We start from the raw sequence: 25,773 nt of genomic DNA, 5'->3' as shown, positions 1-25,773 counted from the left end.
AGTCCAATCTGGTGGTATTGAAACAATCAGGACTTCAAATTCAGTGTTTGTTGCTTGCTTACCACCAATATTCTGGTTCTTTTGTGTTAAAAGCTGTTTATTATAACAAATCATCAAAGGCAGGGCCTTGACCACATACACGTTGCTTAACAATGGCTGCAGATGTATAACAAGCACAGAAAATGTGGATTTGTGGAATGTTGAAAAAGCTACGCATGATGTTTATGTTGATGCAGGGAGATAATCAGGTGCACCTCCTTTTCAAATAATAGATGAAAGGGTTCCTATTGTTTGCCAGTTCCATCTTTTTAAATTTGTGCCAAAGCATTGCATTCTGTTCACTACACTAGACCATTGCATTTATAACATGCTGTTAGAATGTCACACTGTGATATATGCTTGTATAAATGTTTAACAATTATATAAAATATTCAGTAGCTGTCACTGGGTCCTTTTTTCATGCCTTTTTAAGCATTTCCTCCTTGCTCTGGGTAAGTTAACCACATGTATTATTCTCAGTCAGCCCCATCCTTATATTTAGGTTTAGTTTTGACACATGTCATCCATTTCCTTCCAGTGATGAGGGCCAGATCTCAGGGGCCACTGTCCAGCTTCACCTTGTCTTGCCTTACACAAAATGGCCTTTAGCTCTGGCTGAGTGGGATGTTACCAAGCCTTCCCATAGAATCCTCCCTTTATGTCTGGTGCTGTCTGATCAATAAGAATGTGGAATCAGATGTTCCTGATTTGAACACTGTCCAAAGTGAACTGGGTGGAAAAGAAAGCTTTCCAGCTGACAGCAAGCATGCTATACACCAGCTGTTTCATTTTATCTAGCAAAAAAAAAAAAAAAACAGGAAGAGGTCAATATCAAACATTGTGCTCTGCAATTAGGTGCTGAACTTAATGTCACAAATCAACAGGACTGTGATCTCAAGTAAAGGTCTGTTTACACAGACATGCATTTTAGTGATATCGGTCAGGTAGTAGGGCCATTATTTGCATGGTATTATTCCATTAAAATAGCTAGCATCACCTATAGCTCTTCTATTCCTGGGAACTACTATTCCCACTGCCCAGTTACATAATATACACTTCAAATATATATTTTTTACATTATGATTATAGTCTGTGTTTTCAGAGATACAAAAATCCATTTTATCACTGCTTTGGCCTAAAGGATCTAGCCACATTGAGTCGTAGTGTTCATGTGGGAGAGTCAGGTTTGAGTCTGGCCTGGCCTGCATTTTGGGTTGATTCCATTTCCCCTTTCACTCCAATAATAAAGTCTCTTTCCTCATCTCTGCCTATAAGAAGTGACAAAACACCCCAAAAATAATAACTGTAAAATCATCTGCTACAGAAGAATATATTTACTCCTTCAGCCCATCTGTCATCATTAGTCATCTAATTACAGAAAAGAAAGTAATATACTCCGTACCATGCAAACATTTGTTTTTAAGTCTGCGGTTTTGCTGCCAGTACTGCTCTTTAGATGTTTATATTGTGTGATAAAATTGCCACCCTTTTGTATGCCTTAAGGTTAGCTCTTTAATTCCAAAGACATGCTTATGTGCTCTGTTCCAAAACGTAGCAAACCGCCTATATGGAAGCAGCATTTGAAGTATCACACTGCAAAAAAAAATACAAAATCTTGTTTTCTAGGAAAATATCTAAACATCCAGAACAAGATATACGGTATTATAAAATATTAAGTCTGAAACAAGAAAGAAAATTGGCACTAGGGTAAGAAAAATGCTTTCCTTTGAATTACACTTGTTTTTCTTACCCCATTGGCACATAGTTTCTCTCTCTCTCTCTCTCTCTCTCTCTCTCTCTCTCTCTCTCTCTCTCTTTGGTTTTAAGCATAAACCTCATTAAATGTTGTTCGATTTCCCTGAAAAGACTTAAAAATCTTAATCAAAAGGGTAGGCATCTTAATTTTGCTGCCTACTCAAACACCTTGTTTGGACCAAATGTGCACATATTCTTCACAGAGAGGGCAATTCCAAAATGCAGTGTTTAGTGAAAAAAAAGAAAAGATACAAGATGGAGAAAAATTATCGTGTAAATTAAAAATATTTTTAAACCAACATTTGTGTGCGATGTGTTTTTCTGCTTATTAGAATATTGTACTGTTAGATTAGCAACATGCTAATTTCAAACTTTATTAAAATCAATTATGAGACAGGTCTACAGTATATGGGTGGCCAGTTGCTGCCTATTTAAAGCATCCCAAATCAACTTACTTATTTTAGGTTTCGCTATCAGTAATGAAATTAAATTTTATACTCAGTGTTTGAATGGTTGAATGTTCTTGGTCAGATTATGAATTGAACAAAATGAATGTAGGCTAATTCCATTGATTACTTAGCTTTGTTTCTTTGTCCGATTTCAGTGTTCTTCTCAGTTAAGGTATTTCTCTCTCTCTCTCTTTTTTTTTTTTCAAACAATTCAAACTCATTTTTAACTGCTTAATTTTTATTTTCTGTTTCCATGGATGCAGATCAGCAGTTAACAGGCCACCATAACTAATTTGCCAATTTTCAATAATTTTCACAGTAATTATTTGCTTTGTAAAGCACAAATAGAAACACTTGCTTATGACAGTGATGCTGAAGTTGGTTTCATTTGAACATCTGACCTAATGTAGGCCAACATGTCAATAAATTGGGAGGGAAAAAGGTGTGATTATAATCTCCATGTGAACTTTTTATTATTTCTATAGCTAAAACAGGTAGAGCTACAGTATCAGTGTCATCTGTGACCATGTTTACCTTCATAGATTGTCACAATACCTTGATCACAGAGGTTGCAGACTCTCTGGGTAAGCTTCAAATCTCTTTGCGCATGCTGCACTCTCACCATGAGATCAATGTAAATGATGTTTCTCATGTTCTGTTTTCAAAGCTACATTTGCTCATATCTAGTGCATGCAAAAGATCTGGGCCTGAAAGTGCTGGAGAACAAATGGAAATGTGCTAATGAGTTCTGTCAAGCCAGAGTACACATAGCTGTGCTTCGAGTAATGTGAGGTTCAGATGTGTGAACGGCTAGTTTTTTATATAAGTCCTTAATTTTATCTGTTGTTGATTTCTCAGTTGAAAACATTTTAGTCTCAGATCATGCCCTGGTGAGTTTGAAGGTGTTGCCACATACAGAAAAAAAGAAATCATGTAGTTGGCGCTTTAATGTATTCTTTTTGCAAAATCCTGAATTCCAACAAATGTTAAAGGGTGAAATCAATCTTTACAGTATATGGAGACCAACTGGTCCTCAGTATCCTCTGTGGGTGTGGCTTAGGAGGAACTTAGGGGTCGGATCATACAGTGGTCAAATATTTACCTCTGCCATTGATATTAATGCTTTTAAAAGAATACTTTTAAATAATTCTATCTTGATCTCTGTTGTTCCACGTCTTCGTCTACTGATGAAGATATTAGAAACTTTGTGGAACCATTAGAACTTCCTAGTGGCTGAGCAAAAAAATTATTTTGATTCTGAGATAACCTTGGAGGAGCTTGGTGAGGTAATTAAGGCCTTGCCTACAGGCAAGTCTCCGGGGCCAGATGGCTTTGCCGCTTTTTTAAATCTTATGCTACAGAATTGGCTCCACTTTTGCTAGAAGATCATTAAAGATATATACGGAATCATTAAAGAAATGAAAGCTTCTGCCATCCATGACACAGGTCTGGATCAGTATGATTCTTTAAAAGGACAAATTTCCAAGCGAATGTAAGATTTACCGTCCAATTTCCCTGATCCAGCTAGACGTTAAAATATTGTCAAACATTTTGGCTAACCGATTAAGTTTGGTTAGGAATGACATCTCTTATACATATAGATCAGGTGGGGTTTATTCAGGGCCGTAGCTCTTCTTATAACATTAGGCATTTCATCAAGGCAGCGCCGGTACAAATTAATTAATTAATTTCAGATTATTTTACTCTGGAAAGGGGCACCCGGCAGGGTTGCCCTCTTTCCCCATTATTGCTTTGTCTTGCCCTGGAACCATTAGCAGCTGCGATAAGAAAGGAGGAGGATTTTCCAAGGGTTGTGGCAGGAGGTGTGGCACATAAGCTTTTGCTTTTGTAGATTATATTTTATTATTCGTCTCTGACCCTACTAGATATATGCCTTGCCTCCACAGAATTATTAATTCCTTTTCTAAGTTAATTGGTCCAAATCCGAAGCTTTGGCTCTAACAGCGTACTGCCCGGTAACGGCTTTTAAGACGGGTGCCTTCCAGTGGCTTAAACAGGACTTTAAGTATTTGGGTATTTTATTCAAAACAAATTTGTGTGATTTAATTAGTTAATTTTGACCCTTTAATAAAAAGTTTTTTGAGCGATGTGGGATAGTGGGCTTCATTACATTTATCTATGATTGGGAAGGTTAATGTTATTAAAATTAATTTAATCTTATTTCAAGCAATTTGGTAGCATAGTGAAATCCTTAATTTGTAATGGTAAACGTCCCAGATTACATTTCAGTAAATTGCATAGGCCGATTGAAAAAGGTGGGCTAGGAATACCTAAGATTTAGTTTTATTACTTTGCATTCGGTCTGAGACATTTGGCTCATTGGTCACTTCCACCTGAGAGAGCCCCTCAATGGTTTTGTATTGAACAGGAAGTTGTCGCCCCTATTTCGCCATTGCAAAGCCTTTCTATTAAACTAACCAGAGAAGTTAAGTTACACCCTGTTATCTCGCATTTGCGCTCGGTATGGACAAAAGTGTCCAGAGTGTTTAATTTGGACATTTACAGTACGTCCGGAAAGTTTTCACAGCGCTTCACTTTTTCCACATTTTGTTATGTTACAGCCTTTTTCCAAAAATGTATTAAATTCATTATTTTCCTAAAAATTCTACAAACAATACCCCATAATGACAACGTGAAAGAAGTTTGTTTGAAATCTTTGCAAATTTATTAAAAATGAAAAACGAGAAAAAAAAAAATAAAAATCACATGTACATAAGTATTCACAGCCTTTGCCATGACACTCAAAATTGAGCTCAGGTACATCCTGTTTCCACTGATCATCCTTGAGATGTTTCTACAACTTGATTGGAGTCCACCTGTGGTAAATTCAGTTGATTGGACATGATTTGGAAAGGCACACACCTGTCTATACAAGGTCCCACAGTTAACAGTGCATGTCAGATCACAAACCAAGCCATGAAGTCCAAGGAATTGTCTGAAGAACTCAGAGGCAGGATTGAATCGAGGCATTGATCTGGGGACGGGTACAGAAAAATTTCTGCAGCATTGAAGGTCCCAATGAGCACAGTGGCCTCCATCATCCATAAATGGATGAAGTTTGGAACCGCCAGGACTCTTCTGAGCTGGCCGCCCGGCCAGGAGTGGTGCATGGAGACTGGGAGTGTGGCGGCTTTTAGGAAGTGTCATTTAGAAAACTGGGTAACTTTGATTTGTTTGTTGGGAAAGTTTTTGGAGGGCTCTCAGGGAGGGGCAGTGGAGAGAGAGGCATAGGTATAAATGTGAGTGATTTATTATACATATATATATTTTTTATTAAAAACAAATTGTGACCACAGGAAGGTTTGTTGAGGATCAGGGTGGGAGGGGGAGGGGTAATTGTGGGGTTTAAATGTTGATTCTATGTATATATGTTTTTCTTTTCTTTATTTATGGTATGAATAAATTAAAAATGTTAATTCCAAAAGGGATAGTTCACCCAAAAAATGTAATTATCTTATAATTTACTCACTCTCATGCCATCCCTGGTGTGCATGACTTCTTTACTTCAACAGAATACATTTGAAGAAAAATAGAAAAATATCTCAGTTCAGTCGGTCCTTAAAATGAAAGTGTATGGTGATCAGACTTTTGAAGCTCCAGAAAGAACAGACAGTCAGCATAAACATCATCCATACGATTCAAGCTGTTAAATTAATGTCTTCTAAAGTGACACAATCACTTGATGTGAAAAGATCAATATTTAAGTACTTTTTAATTATAAACCATTGCTTCCTGTCAGCAGCAGTATATGCTCTGAGTTTATGTGATCTCACGTCTTTCTCTCGGTTGAGACATCCAGGATAAGCACACGAAAACACCATTATGATTAAAGAAAGAGATACAGATACAGATCTAAACCAACAAATGCCTCTGTACAGTGTTTCTCCTAATATTCATTTTTATATGAACTAAATTTAATATTTAACTTCTGTAAAGTGACATATTATGTGAGTTAATCAGTGGGACTGAATTTAACCCATCAGGACTTGATTGGATCATGAAAAGTGGGCTGCAATATTATTGGGTATATTATCTTTCCCTGCCTACCTGGACAAGTTTACATTGGCAAAAATTGTATTTCTGTTTCAGAAGCAGTCATGGTATTTTTTCTTCTGTAGAATAACGTGAACTTGTGAATTGGGCACAAAACCAGGGACATTTATTAATAGAGTAAATAAGGTCAATTGCAGTTTTATGTTGTCTTTTATATCTGAGCTTTCTGAGCTGCTGTCAACTTTGGCAGAGATTTCTTGGCTTTGAATCCGGAAATTGTATCTAATTCATCTGTGCTATGTTCTGACATTGTTTGGTGGATTGCTTTAGGCTCTGTGTAGAATAGATGCCACTGCTGTTCAGCTCCACTGGGCCGAGTCATGAGAATCAGTGAGATTAGAGAGCAGTGAATTGTTTTAGGGAAATGCTTGTGTCTTTGAATCAGTCAACAGGGAGACCTAGGAAATTTGACAAAAGTTTATCTTTAATTTGAAGATGAACAGCAGAAATAAAAGAAATAAAGAGAGAATGAAGTAAATGAATGAACGAATGTTCCCACAATCATTGAATACTTGGAAATGTATGGAAGTGTAATGAAAAAATGTGATTTACAGGCCTGAAAAATAATGGACATTAAAAACATTGTACAAAGTCTTAGCAATTTCTTTAGTCAGCATAACGTTTTAAAGTTTTACTAAACTCTAGAATATTTAATCTCTTCCCTATAATTGATTTTAAAGCCATTGGTCAAAAAGTATGGGAACCCTATAAATGAATCAATCAATCAATCAAAAATGTATTTAAGTGTACAGTACATCACAAACATATGCCCATGTATACTTCCTCTGATGACTGAAAATCAGGGCTCATTAGAGCCAAGTTAATGATTCCCATTTCAGAGGTGTGCATTACAGAGGAAGAGCGGGTCCATGATTGTTAAACTGTCTCTGGCTTCTTTTCAAATCCTGACCACTCTGTTATCATATATTTATTAAGAAATACCACTCTCTGTTGCTGTCAAGCCGCATCAACCATGCGTCTTTGCAAGGCAGATAGCAGTTTAGACTTTGCTTATGACCTTCAGGTGTTCTAAAGGCAGACCTTTAGTGATGGCCAATACATTCGTCTGACAGTTAATAGTCAGGCTTTTTTCTGATTATAACATTTGTTTTAATTATTTTTTTTTTATCTCAGTCTTGTGGATTAACCTGTGGTGTGGCAGAGCTTGCATGCAATTCTTTTCAGATTTACCAAGATCCATTTGATTGCAAATCATGACACCCTGATATAGAGCTGCTGTTGACATGCTATTTTGTACACTATTATATCACCAACTGGTAGTTTTAAGTTTAAAGGTAATAATTATTAATGAATTGCTTTTAATATGTACTGTATGTATTTGACCCAGGTTACCTGGCAATTCTTTCAATGTGTCTAAAGTCTTGCTCCCCCTTTCATGTTAAAATATGAACCATGATAAAAGAAACATCAAGACTTTCCAAATGGAATTACAAAAATAATGATTGTTTTCAAATAAGAGAAAGTATTTTTTTAAATTACTCAAATGTAAGTGTTAAAGTATATTGTTTAAAAACTCAATAGAGTTATCCATAAAAGTATCATATTGTTTTATTTTAAAGTAAATAACATTGTGTTGATAGGGGTTCAGTGTTAATTAGCAGAAAGCTATATGCATGTTTGACTGTGATTTTACATACCATTCGTCGTTCTTCAAGCAGTCTCAACAAAATGATGATTTGGTGTTTTAACACATTTATGAGAATGTGAATGTGAGTTCTGGTGCCATAACCACCAGCTATATGGCTAAATGAACATAATCTCATTGCTCTGTGAAAGAGCATGTCATTTTAGCTCAAAATAATTGGTGAAACAGTTATGCACAGTGCGATGTACGTCATTTCAAAATGTAGTGTGAAAACTGCAAAATTGCAAACTTTGATGTATTTAAGTTCACCTATACAACTTCAAGACCACAGAACATATACATTTTTTGACAGAATGAAACATGGATGATGATAAGTAATATAATAAAAAATATTTTTTGAAGAAAAACCAGGTGATGAGAAAAAATGTGAAACAGCTTGCAGCACATATATTGTCTATTTTCATAATTCAACTTAATGATTGTAACACATGCATGCTTACCTGTTGATGTGCATGCAGAGCCAGATCTGATGTCACTTTGCTTAAATTAGTTCACATTTACTATATAGTCTAGACAAAAAAAGAAGTTAATAATGTTGACAAATTATACAGATGTATAATTTGTCAACATTATAAATAATTTTGTACAGCACACTATATAGAAAATGTCAACTAATTTAAGCAAAGTAAAGTCAGGCCCATGGGTGGGGTCAGTGAGCATCAACAGGTTTCACCATGGCAATAAAATGAATAGAAATCTCTTGTTCTGTCATTTATATTCTGTTTGCACTGTAAGTTAGTAAAGTAAACATCATATGCATATATCATATGCATTATATGCATTTGATGTATGCATAAACATCATATGCATTAGTGGTCAGCCGATGGGAAAAGCTGATGGGTTTTCATTTGCAGATGCTGATATCTAGAGAGCAGGGTGACTAATGATCTTTATAATATAGATATATACTGTATATTATATTATGTTAGTACTTTGTAATTGACAGTATGCAAATGACCACTTTTTTTAATTGGCCAACTGAGACATTTATCAACAGATGCCTTTAATCTAGTAATGGTCAAACACCAGCTTATTATGCACAAGATATTGAAATGTACACACAACTGTTGTGTCCTTAGTTATTTTGCTGTGTACATGGGCTTCTACAAAGAGCAAACTTCTTGAAACAGAGGACAAGAGGTATTTTAGAGTATGTAAAGCATCAAATAATTACCAGAGATCTGATTTGACCTCAAAATCCTATAGAGTTTTATGAGAGAGTGAGAAAGAGAAAGAGAAGAGCAATAAATAAAGTATAGTTTGGAGAGAGTCTCTCCCTCAGGGATTTTCTCGTTTGTCTATTGACAGTTCTCTCAGCCTTCTTTCTATAGGACTTTAAATCCTGCAAACCTTGAAGTCCCAGGTGGAGAGTTTGCATTTAGACATCTGCCTCCGACATACAAAGAACAGAGTGCTTTTTGATGACAGATGACATCAGCAGAGATCTTCCTTCATCTGCATGCCTGCTTTTTCACATCCCAGCTGCGAGGCCAGGTGTTTAAAACAGAAGTCAGGAAGGCTACTCATTGAAAGCCAGTGGTTTGCAGGTGGGACTGCTGCAGCACAGACTGTGTCAGAAAGCTGAAGATTGCTGCCTTCTATTAAGAAATAAGCTCTGTAGTCATTAAATATTTGCTTGATTATCTCAAAAACTCACTTGAATTTGTTTTAGATCATAAGATGATGAGGATCTTATGGTGCCATGGACGCCTGTCTGAAAACAGTTTCCTTAGAAGGGATCATCATACACAAAAGCTGCCTGTTTAGTCGTTGAGTGACTGGATAGAACGTTTTGAAACATCTTCTCTGGTTATGTTCTATTTGGTGTTTTAGATTCAGTAGTCACTATTAAGTGTAATTATTAGTAAGTGAATTAAATTCACAGTAATAAATGCTAACTGGCAACTTAGGTTCACTTTGATCACATTTTTCCAATTAGTTTCTTTATGGGCATCCTTTGACCACATTTCATAACACATCATTGTCCTACTATGAGTCTCTGAGCTGTCATACTGGCGCTTCTGAGTATATGAAATGCTTGTCACATCAGTGTGTTCCTTGGGGAGACACGCTTGAGTGTCACTCAGCAGGACCTGGCTGTGGAAAATCAACATAATCGATTGTGCACATATCTCCTGCAGGGACTGAGCAGATGAGCCACTGGATGCTGCAAAGATATTATCATCAGGAGTGCTCCCCATGCTGTTATCAATGGCAACGCTAACCTGTCTCAGTGAACTAACTCACGCTGTGCTAGATTTGCTTTGCTACAGAGCCCAGTCTTGATGCAGCTCCAAAGTGCCGTGTTTTTATTTCATGGATTTACCCAGCACAGACAAGCAAGCAGTGTTGGATAATAATAGACTACATTACTTGTAATTAAGACAAGGTAACACAAGGCTTTGATGTGAAATCGATGCCTTCTTGCCTTTGTCAATTATAAATAATAAATCACAATTTAAAAATAATATAACATTTTAAAATGTTTTATTTTAAAATATCATCTACTCACAGCAATACTCTGCAGCAGTAAAACATGCATCTTTCTAATATCCTATCATTTTCTAATATCTAATATTCTATTTTCTATTGGTCACAATTCTTCTTGGCGTACAAATTTGCAGGTGAAAGTTCACCTAGCTTGAACTTTGTTATGCAGCAGATTGCAAATTTTGTTTTTTTTCCATCACCCACATTGCGATGTGTCCGAATGGCAGTTAATGGAGCGTAAAGTGTAGTGTGACCGCAGCTTTGGACTACATTTAAAAATGTGCTTAATCAGATTAAAGTTACTATTTTATGGATTAAATGATTGAAATTGATTACATGAAATGGAAATGAATTACGTTGTTTGTTAATCATTATGTATAGTCTACTTAAATTTAATGTTTACAATTTCATCAAAACATGCAATAGGAATCCCTTTATGTCAGGCTCTGTGCTGATAATAAAGGTGTAGTTTAAGGATCTTAATGTCTGTCTTTTCTCTTTAAGTATTGTCAAAACTGTACAAGATTATTCTTGTGGTTGCAAATACATTTTTAAAGATTTTTAAATGAATCCACAAGTAATCAGATGAGATTACCTAAAAAGTATTATCAATAAAATTACATTACTGATTACAATTGTAGTTCTGTAACTTGTGATCAGAATCAAATTAAGTTTCAGAAGTAAACTACCCAACACTCTCATCAAGTGTGCAAGAAGTTACTTTTACAGCATCTACTTAAGTTCCAAATGACCTTGCCTCTAAACCGGATTCGAGACAGCTGGAAATCTGTCCTTGTTTTCTCTCTGTTCTCCTCTGCAAGAGTACCATTTTCAGGCCATTTTGACATGTTGTAATCAAGTTTGAAAGATGGGCTTGATTGAGAAGGGGCTCTTAAGGGTGAATCTGATATGTAACCACCACCCACATCTGCGGCTGCCTGTCATTCAGAACCCTCAGAGACAAAGCGACAAGTCATCTTCTCATCATGACCATGTTTGGTTACGCATAAATATCTTACCATGCCATTGACAAATTAATGTTACATTAACATTTACTTGTTTTTGAAATTGTAACTGCATGTCTAAGTAAAATAAACTTTTATCTCAATACCAGCATTTTTTTTTTTTTAAATAAACCACCACTCAAGTGAGCTTAATAAAATGCTGTTAACAGCAGTGGTTTACATTTGCATCAAGGCTCAAGGCAACACAGAGAGCGATCATTCTTTGATCACAGAAAATTGCCTTTTTGGCACCCATTTTTCCATTTATAATGTGACAAGTGAATGATGCTTGATCCTTACTTGACAGTTACTTTCTGGAGTCCAATCAATGCTCCTTTACTGCTGTCCCCATTCATAATCTGCAGCGGAATTATTGTAGCTGGGCTTGGCTGATCATACAGGTACCTTACTGTAGATTCTTCCAAGAAATAATAATTTTTTTCCCAAGTGAACTTGCTAAATTATGTACAGGGGCTTATCATTTTTCTTTGTAAAATGTTGACACACTCTTCACAAACTGGAAGCTGTTTAACCAGCTTGCATTGAACAAGCGTTGACACTAATTGCTGCATTAAGCATGTGCTAAGGAGGACGGTCCTATGATAAACTATTAAGAACAGCACAGTGTTTTGTCAGATTATGACGTATTTAAGTGCTCTTTGGGATAGCACCAATACAAGAGCCAATTCTAAAAAAGAGCTCTCTAGTGAGTGCTGATGATTGTACGAAAATAGAGTGACATTCCGGCATGAGGCATGATGAAGAGCATCCCTTAGAGAGATAAGAAATTACATCCGTTTATTTAATTGTCTTCACTCTTGTTAAGGAAGGATATGTGGCTCCATCATGACTTGAATTTTTGTGTAAAGATGACTGAAAAGTGAATTTGCACAAATACATTTGTAAAATCAGAAACTAAAAGTAGAGAACATTTTAAGGGTGACAAATGATAAAACAGTATAGTTTTCCCAGTACAAGCTCTTTTGTATTTTCTTTTATATTTGTACAGCTTTAATGTGGCTATACTTTACAGTCAAGCATGCTATGAAAAATGTCTAATTAAATGCTGTTGATGTTTTCAAATTTTGTGGTAATTCTAGTTTTATGTAGTAGTATTAAGTGTAAATTTGTGTAATGCTGAGTCAAGCTGTTCATGTGTAATGCTATGAATGAATGTAAAAGCCCTCATTATGATTTTAATTATTGCATAGTTTGCATACCTTTATTCAGCTACAAAGTAGTTTACTACTTTTTGTTAGTAGCTTTTATAATTAGTATGTAGCAATTATAATTAAACCCTTTTTTTGTGAGAAAATACCTAACAACAATTGTTTTTTGGCTCAACAAAAGACCTGGGAGAGGACAGTACTGTAGATATGCTAGACAGATCTCACTGTGAAATCCGAAAAAGTAAATTGGCTTATCTTTAGTCCCCAGTGGTAACTGTTGTTTTGCGTATTGGTATATGACTTCCATTTACCGGGTGAAATGTCCACAGAGGGGCACCAAAAGCAAGTTGTGAAGTGAGTTGTTTTCAGCTGATATACAGGAATAGGCATGCATATTTTATAAACTCTATCCTCTCTATCCAAATAATCTGATTTGGAGCAATTGTACTTGTCACTGATTATGCGAACGTGATTGCTTCCTGGTTTCAACAAGGGATATGAACACTGCTCTCCCACGCTGTTGACACAAAGCACTTCCGGTCACACCACAGGGGAAATTAGACATGCTGGAGCTGATGCAAATATGTCTGATAGGAGATGGTGCTTGTGAGTGAGTTGGCATAATGTGACCGATCCTAGTGTACCTGTCACAGTTTTTGAGGAAGGACCCAAATGCAGAAGCCAAGTGAAATTTAAAAAATAATGAATATAAACAAAACTTATCACAGTGGAAGGAAACCGAAAATACAATTACAAAACCAACAAGAAAGAAAACTAAAACAAAAACTCACAGGGGAGAACAAACAGAAATTAAAAACATAAACCTAAAGACATAAACCCCTGACTATGGCTAGCACCAAAACAATATGGCACAAGACTGAAAACGAAAGGGGTTTGAAATTGGAAAAAGGAGATTGTAGACAGGTGCCGTCAAACTATTATCGAGCATATTAACTGCTGTGTTGCACCTGTGGGAGACATGAAGGAGAGAGAAAATACAAATACATATACAAACATAACCATCTGGCAGAGAGTGTCATTATTCTGCCACAACAAGAATAAACTAAGACTAAAATAGTCCCCCCAAGGAACTACCAGGAGTTCAGCAAACAAGACAAAACAAAACTAAACTAAACATGAGACCAACATCATGATGGGAGGGTGGAGAAAACAGGTGGGTGGCACAAAACAAACAAGAAAAACATAAGTCCAGGCAAGGAGGCAGGACCGAAGGAACTAGGCAGAACCAGCATGACTGGCTAGGGCGGAGCCGGCAGATCCCCAGGAGACCAAAGAGGTTCTGATGGATGCCAGGAGAAATAGGCTTGGGCAGTGACGACCAGATAAGTCTGAGAATGTGACTGCCACAGGGAACTGGATTGGCTTGTCCAAAGCCTCAGGGAACTGGATTGACTTGTTGAAAGCCTCGGAACTGGATGGACTCATTGCCGGCAACAGAGAATAAGACATGCTCGTCAACTGCCTCTGGGAACTGGATCAATGACCACAGGGAACTGGACAGGCTCGTCGACAGCCACAAGGAACTGGACAGGCTCAGGGAACTGTACAGGCTCATAAACAGCCTCAGGGAACTGGATGGACTTGTCTATGGCCACAGGGAACTGGACAGACATTTCAACAGCCACAGGGAACTGGATTGGCTTGTCGAAAGCCTCAGGGGACTGGACAGACTCGTCGACGGCCACAGAGAACAAGACAGGCTCATCAACTGCCTCAGGGAATTTGCTTGATGACCACTGGGAACTGGACAGGCTCGTCGAAGACCCTGGGAACAGGACAGGTTCGTCGGCAGCCTCAGGTAACTGGACAGGCTCGTCGACGACCACCGGGAACAGGACAGGTTCGTCGACATTCTCAGGGAATTGGGCAGTCTCGATGACCACAGGAAACTGGACGGACTCATCGGAACTGGATAGGTTAGTTAACAGCCTCCGTGACCTGTTTCACTGGCAGCGACTGGGAAACAGCCTCTGTGGCTGCTAAATATATAAGTGTCCAAAAACCCAAAGACTTTTACTGAAAAAGTCCCCACACATATTTACGGATCAGGATATAATAGAGAATTGGGGATGGTCCCTTTTGACTTGGGCCAGTAAGCACCCATCAAGGAATAATTTAGGAATTCCTTAGCTACCACCTAACAGTACCCTAACAATATAACAATAATTCAATCTTTAAATGTTGAATGTTTTGTACAAACTAAGTTTAGACTTGAGGTGGAGTGTCTAAATCATGAATGAGGCTCTTGGATAGATGTTATTTTGTCCTCCAAACACCACCTAACATTTTATCTGTATTGATTTGGGTGTTAAGCTCTCAGCAGACTGCTATGTTTTGGCTTTCTTAGTTGCCGCTGGGTTTAGAGGTGGACTTCCTGGCTGGCAGTGTTGTCTACAGACAAGAACTCTCCTGGGAGTCAGGCCAGCACTCATCGACCCATTTAGAGAAGTTTGCGTCGTAGACTCATGTTTTAGCCACTGGACAGAGAGCATTAACATAACTAAAGTGCTTTCATGGGTAGAGAGGGGGAATTAGACAGTCTCACGTGGTAATGGATGGTATGATTAGAGAGTTTTTTTTTTTTGTTTAGTGATAAGGCAGGGTTCTCATGTCAGAGACTGTGTAATACAACTCTCCCAATGTCCAAATATGCATACATCCATACTACAGTAAATAGTGACTACACGCTTATATACTTCATCAGTGGTAAAGAAATTTCTACATCGAATTTAGTGCGTACTCTGAAAATATGTGAATTTGGAAGCAGCTTGTGTGTTTTGTTTAACATGACTAATAACGAATGCGCCCCCTCTCTATACTTGAAGAGGCCGTGTTTTATTTTAGCAGTGCTGTGTTTGATAGCACTTCTCTTGGGCTTACCGGGGTCTGGGGCTGGCTTTGATTGTTTATATATAGCAATGCATTAATCGTCTCCGAAGCAACTGAGATCTCGCCTCCTACACGACACGCACAAAAAGAGTGTCAAGCCCCACAGAGCAGTGATGACAACATGCAATCTCCCAAGCAGAAAACGTTACCTAATCTCATTACATTCTCTCTCTCTCCCTCCTGTGAACCACAAGCTGTTTTCATCAGTGCTGGGATTATTTATAGACTGTAGGTACTAGCTATTCCATCAAAGTATTCCTTCACTGCTTAGATGCCTGCATATCCAGAAAGGAATGGAAACAGATGTTCCAGCAGAAGTTAAAGCACCAATTCTATGACTACACAAATGAAAAAAAAAATGAATAGCTTTGCCCCATGCTTTGTGTGATCCTGCTTTCTGTTGTTACTTTGTGATGCATTTAGCCATCATGAGCTATACACGTGGAGTGTAGGTGTATGTATTTACACCTGTTATTGTTGCAAGTTTGGTAAAATGTGATACTATAGAGCACAGGAAAAAATTGTCTGTAAAAATGCCACCTCGCTGTCCCAACGGCAGAATCCAGCGAAGTGGTGAAGGTATCTGTGCATTCGTCTTTTTCATGCATGCATGGCTGAAGTGTCATAACTAGTTGATTTAGTTGAGACCGAATCTGACTCCATTAATAATTTGATCTGACTCCAATTATATTAGATCTCGAATTTAGAATGAGATTCCAATTATTATTGATCATTGGTCATACTTTATCTGACAGAATGTAATTTAGATGAAAGACCATGGAGGGAGGTGCACCCCCAAGCAGTGGCCAGAATTTCTCTAAATTCTTAAAACTGTGTTACCAGATATTCTACTTTTGTGGGGATGAGACCATAGTACCAGTCAAACTGAGATCTTTTAAATTATACTAAACATGTATATAGTCAGAATCATTTTTTATGTGTAATAAGATACTTGTTACATACAGGATTTAGTTGAGATTTAGGTGACTCTGAGCTTGAAGGCAGAGGAGTGAGAGATGGGGAAGAGAGGAACAAATGGAGAGGGACAACAATGAGGCAATTCTTGCTCAGTTGGGTGTGAGATGGTATCTTTGCGAGAAAGTTTCTATGCTTATTTTCTCAGAGATCATAGATTTGCTATTTGCCTCCTGGGGAAGTTTGTCCTTTGAATTCAAACACCTTGGCACCGTGCCTTACAGCTGTAAAATAACTCAGGGCTTGAGTTTTGAGTGCAGATTAAGCCATTCTACCTGTCCAATAATGGTGGACTGTAATAAAATATTGGGTAAAAATATCCCATTTACCTCTCTCATGTTTTACATCTAAGACTGCAGCTATAACATATGATAAGCCAAACGTAGTAGAATGACTCTTTTATTCTCTCTTCCTTTAGATTGAGGATATCATCACACACCTCCAAGACGAGGCTGAAGGTGTGCCTGTCAGAACGGTCAAAAGCTTCCTGTCTAAGATTCCCAGTGTTGTTACAGGTAAATTAACAGACAAATTGGTAGCATGGATTGTAACTAAAGGTTAGTGATTTGACAGATGTTGATTGGTGGTTGATTCACATCGGTTAAAATAATTATGTAGCAACTGAGATATACATTAACACTAAATATATTTTCATGCAACATAAATGAGAAATTAATGCAAGGGAGAGATAAAGATTCTGTTAATCTGCCAAGCAATTATAGTGACTGTCTGATGCCGATAATTTCAAAACAGCAGATATTTGCCTATTTATTGGCCTGGACGATATGATGATTACTCATGATGTTGTGTTTTTCACATTGCACTCTTATTATTTGCAGTTCCCCTTACTATTTATATGAACTTATTAATACTTAACGCGTCTGTGCAAAATAAACAATATATGCATAGTGCGGCCACTTTTTCCATCTTATAGAAAATGAACCTGAAGATGTGGCTTGAGCAGCTCATATCGCTAAACACAATTACTACAGTGAGCAACTGTAAATGGATGCCTGCAGGCCCACATCCGGATAATTAATAGTTGATTTGGAACTAAAGTGTTGCCGTTGTTGGTGTCTGGCTATGGAAGACCTTTAAGGCTTAGCTTGACTCATTTGACACATATTGAGAGACCATACGTGCCTTGGCACACCATGATGATTTTGGTCTCCTTATTACAAGACTTTGAAATGAGTATGTAATTTATGCACAATTTTGCATGTGAAAATTATGTGACAATGTTTACATTTTCTAAACTTTAGGTTCAGACATTGTTCAGTGGTTGATGAAGAATCTCAGCATAGAAGATCCTGGTAGGTCCTGATTTGGAGAGAGATCCACATTTTATTGATGACTGAAGTATGCAAATTTTCATTTACTATGCTATGAAAGAAAATACATTATAACAAGACTGTGCATTTCTAATGGCTGTTCTTCCAGGGGAGGCCATACACATTGGCAGTCTGATCGCTGCTCAAGGCTACATCTTCCCAATCTCTGATCATGTTCTCACCCTAAAGGATGATGGCACATTTTACCGCTTTCAGGTGAGCTCATTTTTCAACGATCAAGAAAATAATTCACTGTAGTTCTTATGCAGGGGATCTGGGTTCATGTCAGACTTGTGATGTTCCTGGATTGTATTACAGAAACTTCTTGTCTTGAGTGTTCAGTTAAGATATGACAAGTTCAAGTTAGGATAACTGAAATTGCCATGGTTAATAAACAGTCAAGAAAGGATTCTAGAGTCAGGATTTTTGTGTGTCTGTGTTCAGAAATGAAGTTACCAAACGTAAGTTCAAGAGAAGCACGCCCATCTAATCTTCCAATTAATTATGAGAGTATAAAAGCAACCTCTCACCTCATCATAGTGTCAGTTCTCCTGGCATCCCACTACCTCCCCTACTCTGTAGGTATTTCTCCCATTTATACCAACTCCATGCTTCACTAATCCTGTATCAGGTCTGAACTCAGGTCGAGTCTCCTCCTTGAGCCCATCCATCGCAGACAGCAAGCCATACCCTTTACGCTAAAGATTATATAGGCACCAAACTCGTGAATAGCATATTACCTTACAACTCTAACTGTTTCTGCTGTGTATAGTGTATACAGTGAATAATGTATTCTGTGAATTTCTGTATGGAATACCTAAATTACCTACTACATTTGCCCAGTGTGGAATACTGTATCGCACAATGTAATGTACACAGCATGACCTATGTCCTTCCATTTCCAGTGGGATGGATGAACCGAAAGTAATTTCAGTCACAATTTTGTTAACATCTCTTTTGACACATTATTTTATTGGACTGTCAAATTTAATAATTTTTTTAAACTGAATTAGATTAATAGCAACCATTTTTATTTCCAATATGATATCTGGATGCCACTCGCTGAATTAAAGATGCATCTTGATGAGTTGTGACAAACATAGTGAGATCATGACATTTATTGTAGAATTAATGCCTACTGTTTCACATACTATTAAAAAATAATAGGAAGTATGTATTGCCTGTAATATGGCCCCTTAATTCAATTCCCATTATTTCCTGTGCTCTTTTGAATACTATAATAGGTCAACAAATATGATTACAATTCTACTCATTCAATTAAGTATAAGCTGCCAGTTTCACATTTAGCACTACTACTATTCTATAACATCACTGAATCACCATTAAATCACTGTTCAGTTGAACAATTAGCAAACTGAGGATAAACTATGAACAAGCTCCATGTTTGCTGCAGCCACCACTGACCTTTACACTTCCTAAACAATCAGGATTGTGTTTGATCAGTGCTGCCTCCAGCTCCCTTCTTAAGCACCACCAGCTATTAGAATTCAAAGTTTTTCACTACAGATGGTATAGGTCAGACAAGTCATCAAAGAGATTAATTCAACAAGGATGTTATTTTATTGTCTGTTGTTATGCATCGAAGATCTAAGGTGGTAAAGCTGAATACTTCCAATAGAAATAGGTACATATTTATCTTGTAAAGCCTGATCCTTCATTTATCAGTGATTCAGCCGATTAGAGGAGAGATGGACAAATGCGCTTACACTGAGCCTATTTATCTCACATTACTCTGATGTTTTACTGGAGAAACACTGTAGTCTTTTGATTGGTAAAAATGTGAGAAGCAGCATAATGTAATTCAGAAATTAATAAAAATGTTAATATTTTAATATTCTCTTCATCATGTGCAATTCTCTTAGAGTGCCTTATTTAAATGACTAAAGTACCATGTTTAACCCATTTTTGGTTAAGGTCCAGTCAATATCATATTGTACATATGTAACCAATAGAAAACCATGCTGTACGTTATCCATGGTTTTACAAAAGAAACAGAATTCTTAGATAATGACATTCAGCTATGATAAAGAATCAGTAAGTGAATAAAGGAATCCAAGTTTCTTTGATACATTAATTCATTACTCAGGAGGGAATTAGTGTTTCTCTGCTGCTGTGGAGTATGGCTCATCAGCTCATTGCATGACGATAATGATCTCAGTACACCATAATTTGCTTTGTGCCACCCGTAGTCTTTCAGACTGGCTCCTGGAAGGCGACAGGGCTTTTTCAGTTGTTAGAAATGTTGTTAATGGCTTTTACAACCTGATAAAAAAGACAGTGACTACAATAATATATGCACAGAATAGAATCATTATTTGATTTTGGCATGCAAGCAGGTGATAAGAAATCATTAGTTCTTTCAAACTCTCAACCAATCCAAAACAGAATGAAAGTCATTCAGTAAAGTTGGCATCGACAATATGTATTTGTAGTCTCAGACTCAGACAGCATGTTTATAGACAACCGACAGTCCATTCACTGACAGTCTGGTGCATATTGCACATAAAAGTGACAAGCACTTTCTAGATTTTGCTAGCTGGTTTGCACAATAGTTGGGGTGCACAGGTTTATACAGTAGTAGTCCACCTGGAAACAAAGTTGAGTTTACCAGGTACCAGGCTGACACAAAAGCGGTGTCCAAATATGAATACTTCTTCGCTATATAGTATGCCAAAAACAATATGCCATTGTAGTAGAATGTTTGAATCCTAAGTATTCATAAAACAGTAGGCGAGGAATGCCTCGATGGCACACTATTTCCGGTGAGATTCTGAAGTGTGGATTGACTGCACACTTTATCATCTCATAATCCCACGGGAGATTAGAAGACGTTATGTGATGTATTCTTAAAGCTAGCATTGACTGGCACTGCTGTGAAATTATGTGAACACAATTCTTTTAATGTCTGTCTGTTATTGTGATATCAACTATCTTAGGTAAACCTGCCCCTAAAGGTCATGTAAAAACAAAATGAACTGTGGTTGGTGAGTTTATTAGGTGTGTGTGAATTTCAACAAAACATGCTCTAAGATCTGTGTCATATTTCTTCCTTTCATGTACAGGCACCATACTTTTGGCCATCTAATTGCTGGGAGCCAGAGAACACAGACTATGGTAAGAGAAGCACCCTGCTGCGCAGTCTCCCAATGACTTATCTCTCTCTGATGATGAGTACACTGAACTTTACAGGTGATGTTTTGTTTTTTTGAGAGCTAATATAACTCACAAAGTCACTGAGTCACTGGGTGCCCCCTTTTCAGCCCACAGTCTGCTCTCTCAGAATTATTACAGCTATTAATCTGTTGGTCAGGCAAACGGTGAGGAAGAACTCCAGAGCATCCCTGTGTCTGTGGATCAGTAGGTGTTCTGTAATACGGCTAGAGAATGTGTTGATTGTGGGCAGCTGTTCACTGATGGTCGATGGTGACTCATTCACAGTTCCTACTGTCTATAAACTGGCCAAGCAGAGCTGATATATGCACAGAAAGACACAAAATCCAATCAAGGACTTACCCTGGAAATGTGTGTGTGAGATAGTGTGGGGGATAATACATGACTGTTGATAAGGTCAAGCCTTTCATGGCCTCTTTTTAGTATCTCTCTCTCTCTTTCTCTCTCCAGCTTTCTATTGGTACTGAATGTCCTTTTTGTTTTAATAGATTTTAGTTTTTCATGAAATCTCATATTCTCGTAAATCTTGGATTAAAACCCTTGTTTATGATTTTAAAAAGCCTTTTTAGTTTTTATGAAAACTTTCTGTAGAGACTCTTCAGTTCAAAGCTCTGGTAAAATCAAGAGTGTGACATACAGTACAGTATGTACTGGTAAACTGTATAGCTTGAATGCAATGTAAGTCACTTTGATTTAAAGCATCGGCCAAATGCATAAATGTTAATTTTCACTTTTATAAATCTATGGAAGATCTTTAGCTTTTCAGTTGATTTGGTGTAGTGAAGGATTTCTATGTTTTGTATTTGATGATTTGCCATTTGCACACTTTTAGTAATTTTAGTGAAATTATATTTAGATGTTTCTGTAGCAATTTACAATAAGATTATTTTTGTTAACATTTGTAATGCATTTGGTAACATTAACCAACAATTAACAAAATATTTTTACAGCACTTATTGATCTTGTTTAATATTAATTTATGTAGATCTAACTGTTCATTGTTAGTTCATAATGCATTAACTGATGTTAATTTATACAGCTTTTAAATCTATTATGTTACAATTAACATTAACGTTGTGGTTACTGTTGTAACCGCCGTTCCCCGAGGGAGGGAATGAGACGTTGTGTCGAACGCCAAACGTACCTTGTTCGTGGGATGCCAAACGTACCTCTGAACCTGAGATAAGGCCAATGTCAAGTTTGCAAACAGAATTTGCATGCCCCGCCCCGGACATTCGGGTATAAAGGGAAGCAGGGCAGCGAGTGCCAGTCAGGATTTTGCACTGAGGAACCAAAAATAAGGTACGGTCATTTACATTGGTAGGTCTAGTGCTGTGGCAGGAGGGACACAACGTGTTGTTCCCTCCTTCAGGGAATGGAGGTTACAACAGTAACCATGACGTTCCCCTTCTGTCACTCATTCAACATGTGTCGAATGAAGTGACACAATGGGTCCCATCTAAAAATGCCACGCACTGACCGTGTTACATGAACTGTCGAGACAGTTGCAAGCAGGCTACTGTGTGCTAGAGGCAACTGTGTCATCTGCACGTAGTCCTCCCCAACGCTCCCAAGAGATGTAACATACAGACCTTAGGTTCCCCGCATCCCTGAGGGGGGGAACAGATGCTACATGACTAGCATGGGAACAAGCCCGGCAGCTGCGGCCTTTTCTCTCACTATGTCTCTCACATAGGACATGAAGTGGCTGGGGCTATCTTAAAGCTATGAAACGCATTGGGGAAGGCGGTCTTTCTCGGTCCTAATCTTTCAGGGGGAAAAGACCCTGCGGAGGCCACACCCTGCCCAGTCTAGGGGGAGGTAACATGTGGAAACGTGGGTCCGCCAACAGGGGGACCGTACCGCGGGAAATACATCACGGGGAGTTTGCCTGAAAAGAGAACTAAGCCCATGGACCCCGACTCCAGTACAGAGCACCTGTGACTCGTAGTGGGTTTGGCCGCGAATTGCTCCGCTGAATTCGCCGGCCAGCAGGCTAGGGAGGAGAACATCCAGGGAGCGACGCTTAGTGGCTAACCTGGGATAGAAGGCGCACTGGATCAACTTGGTGAAGGGTGCTGAGTGCAAGCGGAACACCCGGTCGGTTGTGCCGCGTAACCGAGTTCTACCGGCTCGGACCTGACAAAACACGGGACAAGACCGACTCAACCCTGAGATTGTAAAATCTGGCAAAGGTATTGGGTGTTGCCCAGCCCACTGCTCTGCAGATGTCTGCTAAGGAGGTGCCATGGACCAGTGCCCATGAGGATGCCACACTGGGTGTCATAAGCTAAGGTAATAGCATCAACGACCCAGTGATGACCTCTGTTTGGAGACGGCTTTCCCTTTCCGCCATCCGCTAAAGCAGGCAAAGAGCTGCTCAGAACATCTAGAGCTCTGCGTGCAGTCCAAATAGATACGCAAAGCATGTACCGGTCACAGCAACGAGAAGGCTGGGTCTGCCTCCTCCCAGGGCAGCTTGCTTGCAGGCTCACAACCTGGTCCCTTAAGGGGGTCGTAGGAACCTTGGGCACGTAACCTGGTAGCGGCATCAAGATAACTTGAGAATGTGCCGGACCGACAGTGACAGTACTCTGTGCTAAAAGTGGGTGAAATACAAATTAGTGTTGCCAGATCTCGTAAAAAAGAAACAAGCAACTTGATCTGGAAAGACAAGCCCAAAATAAGCAACTTCCCTCACCAAAATAAGTGAAAATAAGCCATAACATTTTTTCCTGTGTGGTGAATGGTAAACAGTAGAATCACATCCTCATGGTCACGATTAGTGGTTCTCGCTTTCAATGGGGTGCGTGGGTCGCGGAGAGTTGCATGAGCCTCCACATGCTGTGAGTCTCCACAGTGTCATTGTCATGTTTATTCTGTTGTTTCCTGTTTTTCATGTCTCTTATTTTGAAAAGTTCATGTCATGTTTTGTCCCTGTTTCCTTGTCATGTGATCTTCCTGTTTCCCTCCATGTTCATGTGTCTTGTTTTCATTGGTTTATTGTTTGATTACTTTGTTATCAGTTCTAGTTTGTCATTGGTTTTAGTTTATTGTCTTGTTATCTTGTTTAGAGTTCTGTTTGTTCATTGGCTTATGTTTCCCCATGTCCATGTATTTAAGCCCTCATGTTTGCCTTTGTCTCTTGTCTAGAATTGAGGTTAGTTTGTGTAACAGAGTTCAAGTCATGTTATGTCAAGTTCATAGTCAAGTTTCAAGTTTATGTCTAGTTTAGTTTACGTGTCAAGTTCAGGATCATGTTCATGTTCATTGGTATATTTAGGGTTTCTTGCATAATCATCGTTTTGTAAATAAACTGCATTTGGGTTCTACACTTCGTCATTGCCATTGCCAACTACAAACGTTACAGTCATGCACAACAAGCCACGTGATAAGATGCGCAGATGGACTGTCTCAGAAGCGGAGGCAACTGAGACTTGTCCTCCGCCACCTGGATTGAGGTGAGTAACCACGCTATCTCATGGACCTACTAAGTAGTGGGAATTCAGCATTTCATATTGGGAAGAAAAGGGGAGAAAAAATAAAAAAGATCAAACAGTAAGTGGAGTAATTTCTAAAATGAACCTTTTATAAGCTGTTAACAGCATTTAAAATATAGTTTTCACTACAGAACAATTGAAAATTATTAAATTCCCATTTTGTTCTGCAAATTTTTTTTTGCATTTTTGGATTTTGTTTCCATTCTTTGAACCGTCTTTAGTCCCTGATTGTAACAAAGAACATTTTCAGATTCAAAATCTCTGCATCTTCTTTATTCCTTCTCTGTCTCTCTCTCACCCTATTACAGCCATCTATCTGTGCAAGCGGACCATGCAGAACAAGACCCGGCTGGAGCTGGCAGACTATGAGGCAGTAAGTGACCCACTGCGATGACAGCAGAGCAATTCAGTTCTGATTCTCTCAGCTATTGACAGATATGTCAAATGACTGAATTACCCAAAAGCACCAATTGTTGACCCTTGTCATTGAGCATTAAAGGAGAAGTGTGTAATTTTTATGATGTTAAAATGCTTTCTACTAACCCAACTTCATGTGCAGAGACTTTACGTAAGCCATTCATAAATTGATTTCCCCAAAGAGTGTAAACACTGTGTAGCTCTTTCAACATTTCTCTGTTTGTTTAAGAGACTAGCTATTTGTCTGTATCAAGTAGGTCTAAAATACATAGAGAGTGCTATCTGTGAGCACTCCAGTAGCATCTCAATCTCAGTTGCTCAGTTGGCATGTGCAACCTGGATACTCTTTGCTTCATGAGCCGTTAATGCCATGAGACTGATCTCTGTATATAAGAACTTCATAAAGCAGACAGGGAAAAATATTACAGTAATCTATTTAATTAAGAGGCATTGAGCGCTGGTGAAACATCTGCTATAATAATAAAATTTTTAGGATTTATGTGTTGCACATAAAAAATATTATATTGTGAGAATACACCTATACTTTTGAATGGCAGTTAATGAAGAAACATGATTTTTCACCACATAACTGTGTAGTTATGGCATCTATCTGCCGGGCCTACCAGCCGAAGCTACTGTAAACAGCTAAGCCTGAATTATGGCACCGAGTGGGCAGTAAGAGTACTTTAGAAACCGGTTTAGAAATAATCATTTTTGCAATTCCGTTTGCTATTGATACAGGTGCAGAAATAAGACACTTCACATTTAATGTAGGTAGTAATTTTCATTCTTTGCTTTTATA

General features: G+C 38.2%; 1 protein-coding gene across 4 annotated transcripts in view; it reads left to right on the top strand.

Moving 5' to 3' along the window:
- The window catches only part of LOC127623715 (regulator of G-protein signaling 6-like), a 106,425-nt gene that overhangs the window by 57,674 nt on the left and 22,978 nt on the right, over nt 1-25,773 (top strand). For 3 of the 4 annotated variants that reach the window (XR_007968084.1, XM_052098177.1, XM_052098178.1), the window contains exons 3-7: nt 16,950-17,046; nt 17,794-17,844; nt 17,972-18,078; nt 20,946-20,997; nt 24,863-24,927. Coding sequence is in view for 3 of the 4 variants with exons in the window: in XM_052098177.1 (XP_051954137.1) it covers nt 16,950-17,046; nt 17,794-17,844; nt 17,972-18,078; nt 20,946-20,997; nt 24,863-24,927 (372 nt within the window). In the remaining variant the exon portion in view is untranslated. Of the gene's footprint in view, nt 1-14,463; nt 14,584-16,949; nt 17,047-17,793; nt 17,845-17,971; nt 18,079-20,945; nt 20,998-24,862; nt 24,928-25,773 lie in introns of those variants that run through there. The other variant, XM_052098179.1, reaches the window with a different exon arrangement.

This window comes from Xyrauchen texanus, chromosome 30 (genome assembly GCF_025860055.1).
Source record: "Xyrauchen texanus isolate HMW12.3.18 chromosome 30, RBS_HiC_50CHRs, whole genome shotgun sequence".
NCBI lineage: Eukaryota > Metazoa > Chordata > Actinopteri > Cypriniformes > Catostomidae > Xyrauchen > Xyrauchen texanus.
This window is presented reverse-complemented; position numbering and strand designations above follow the sequence as displayed.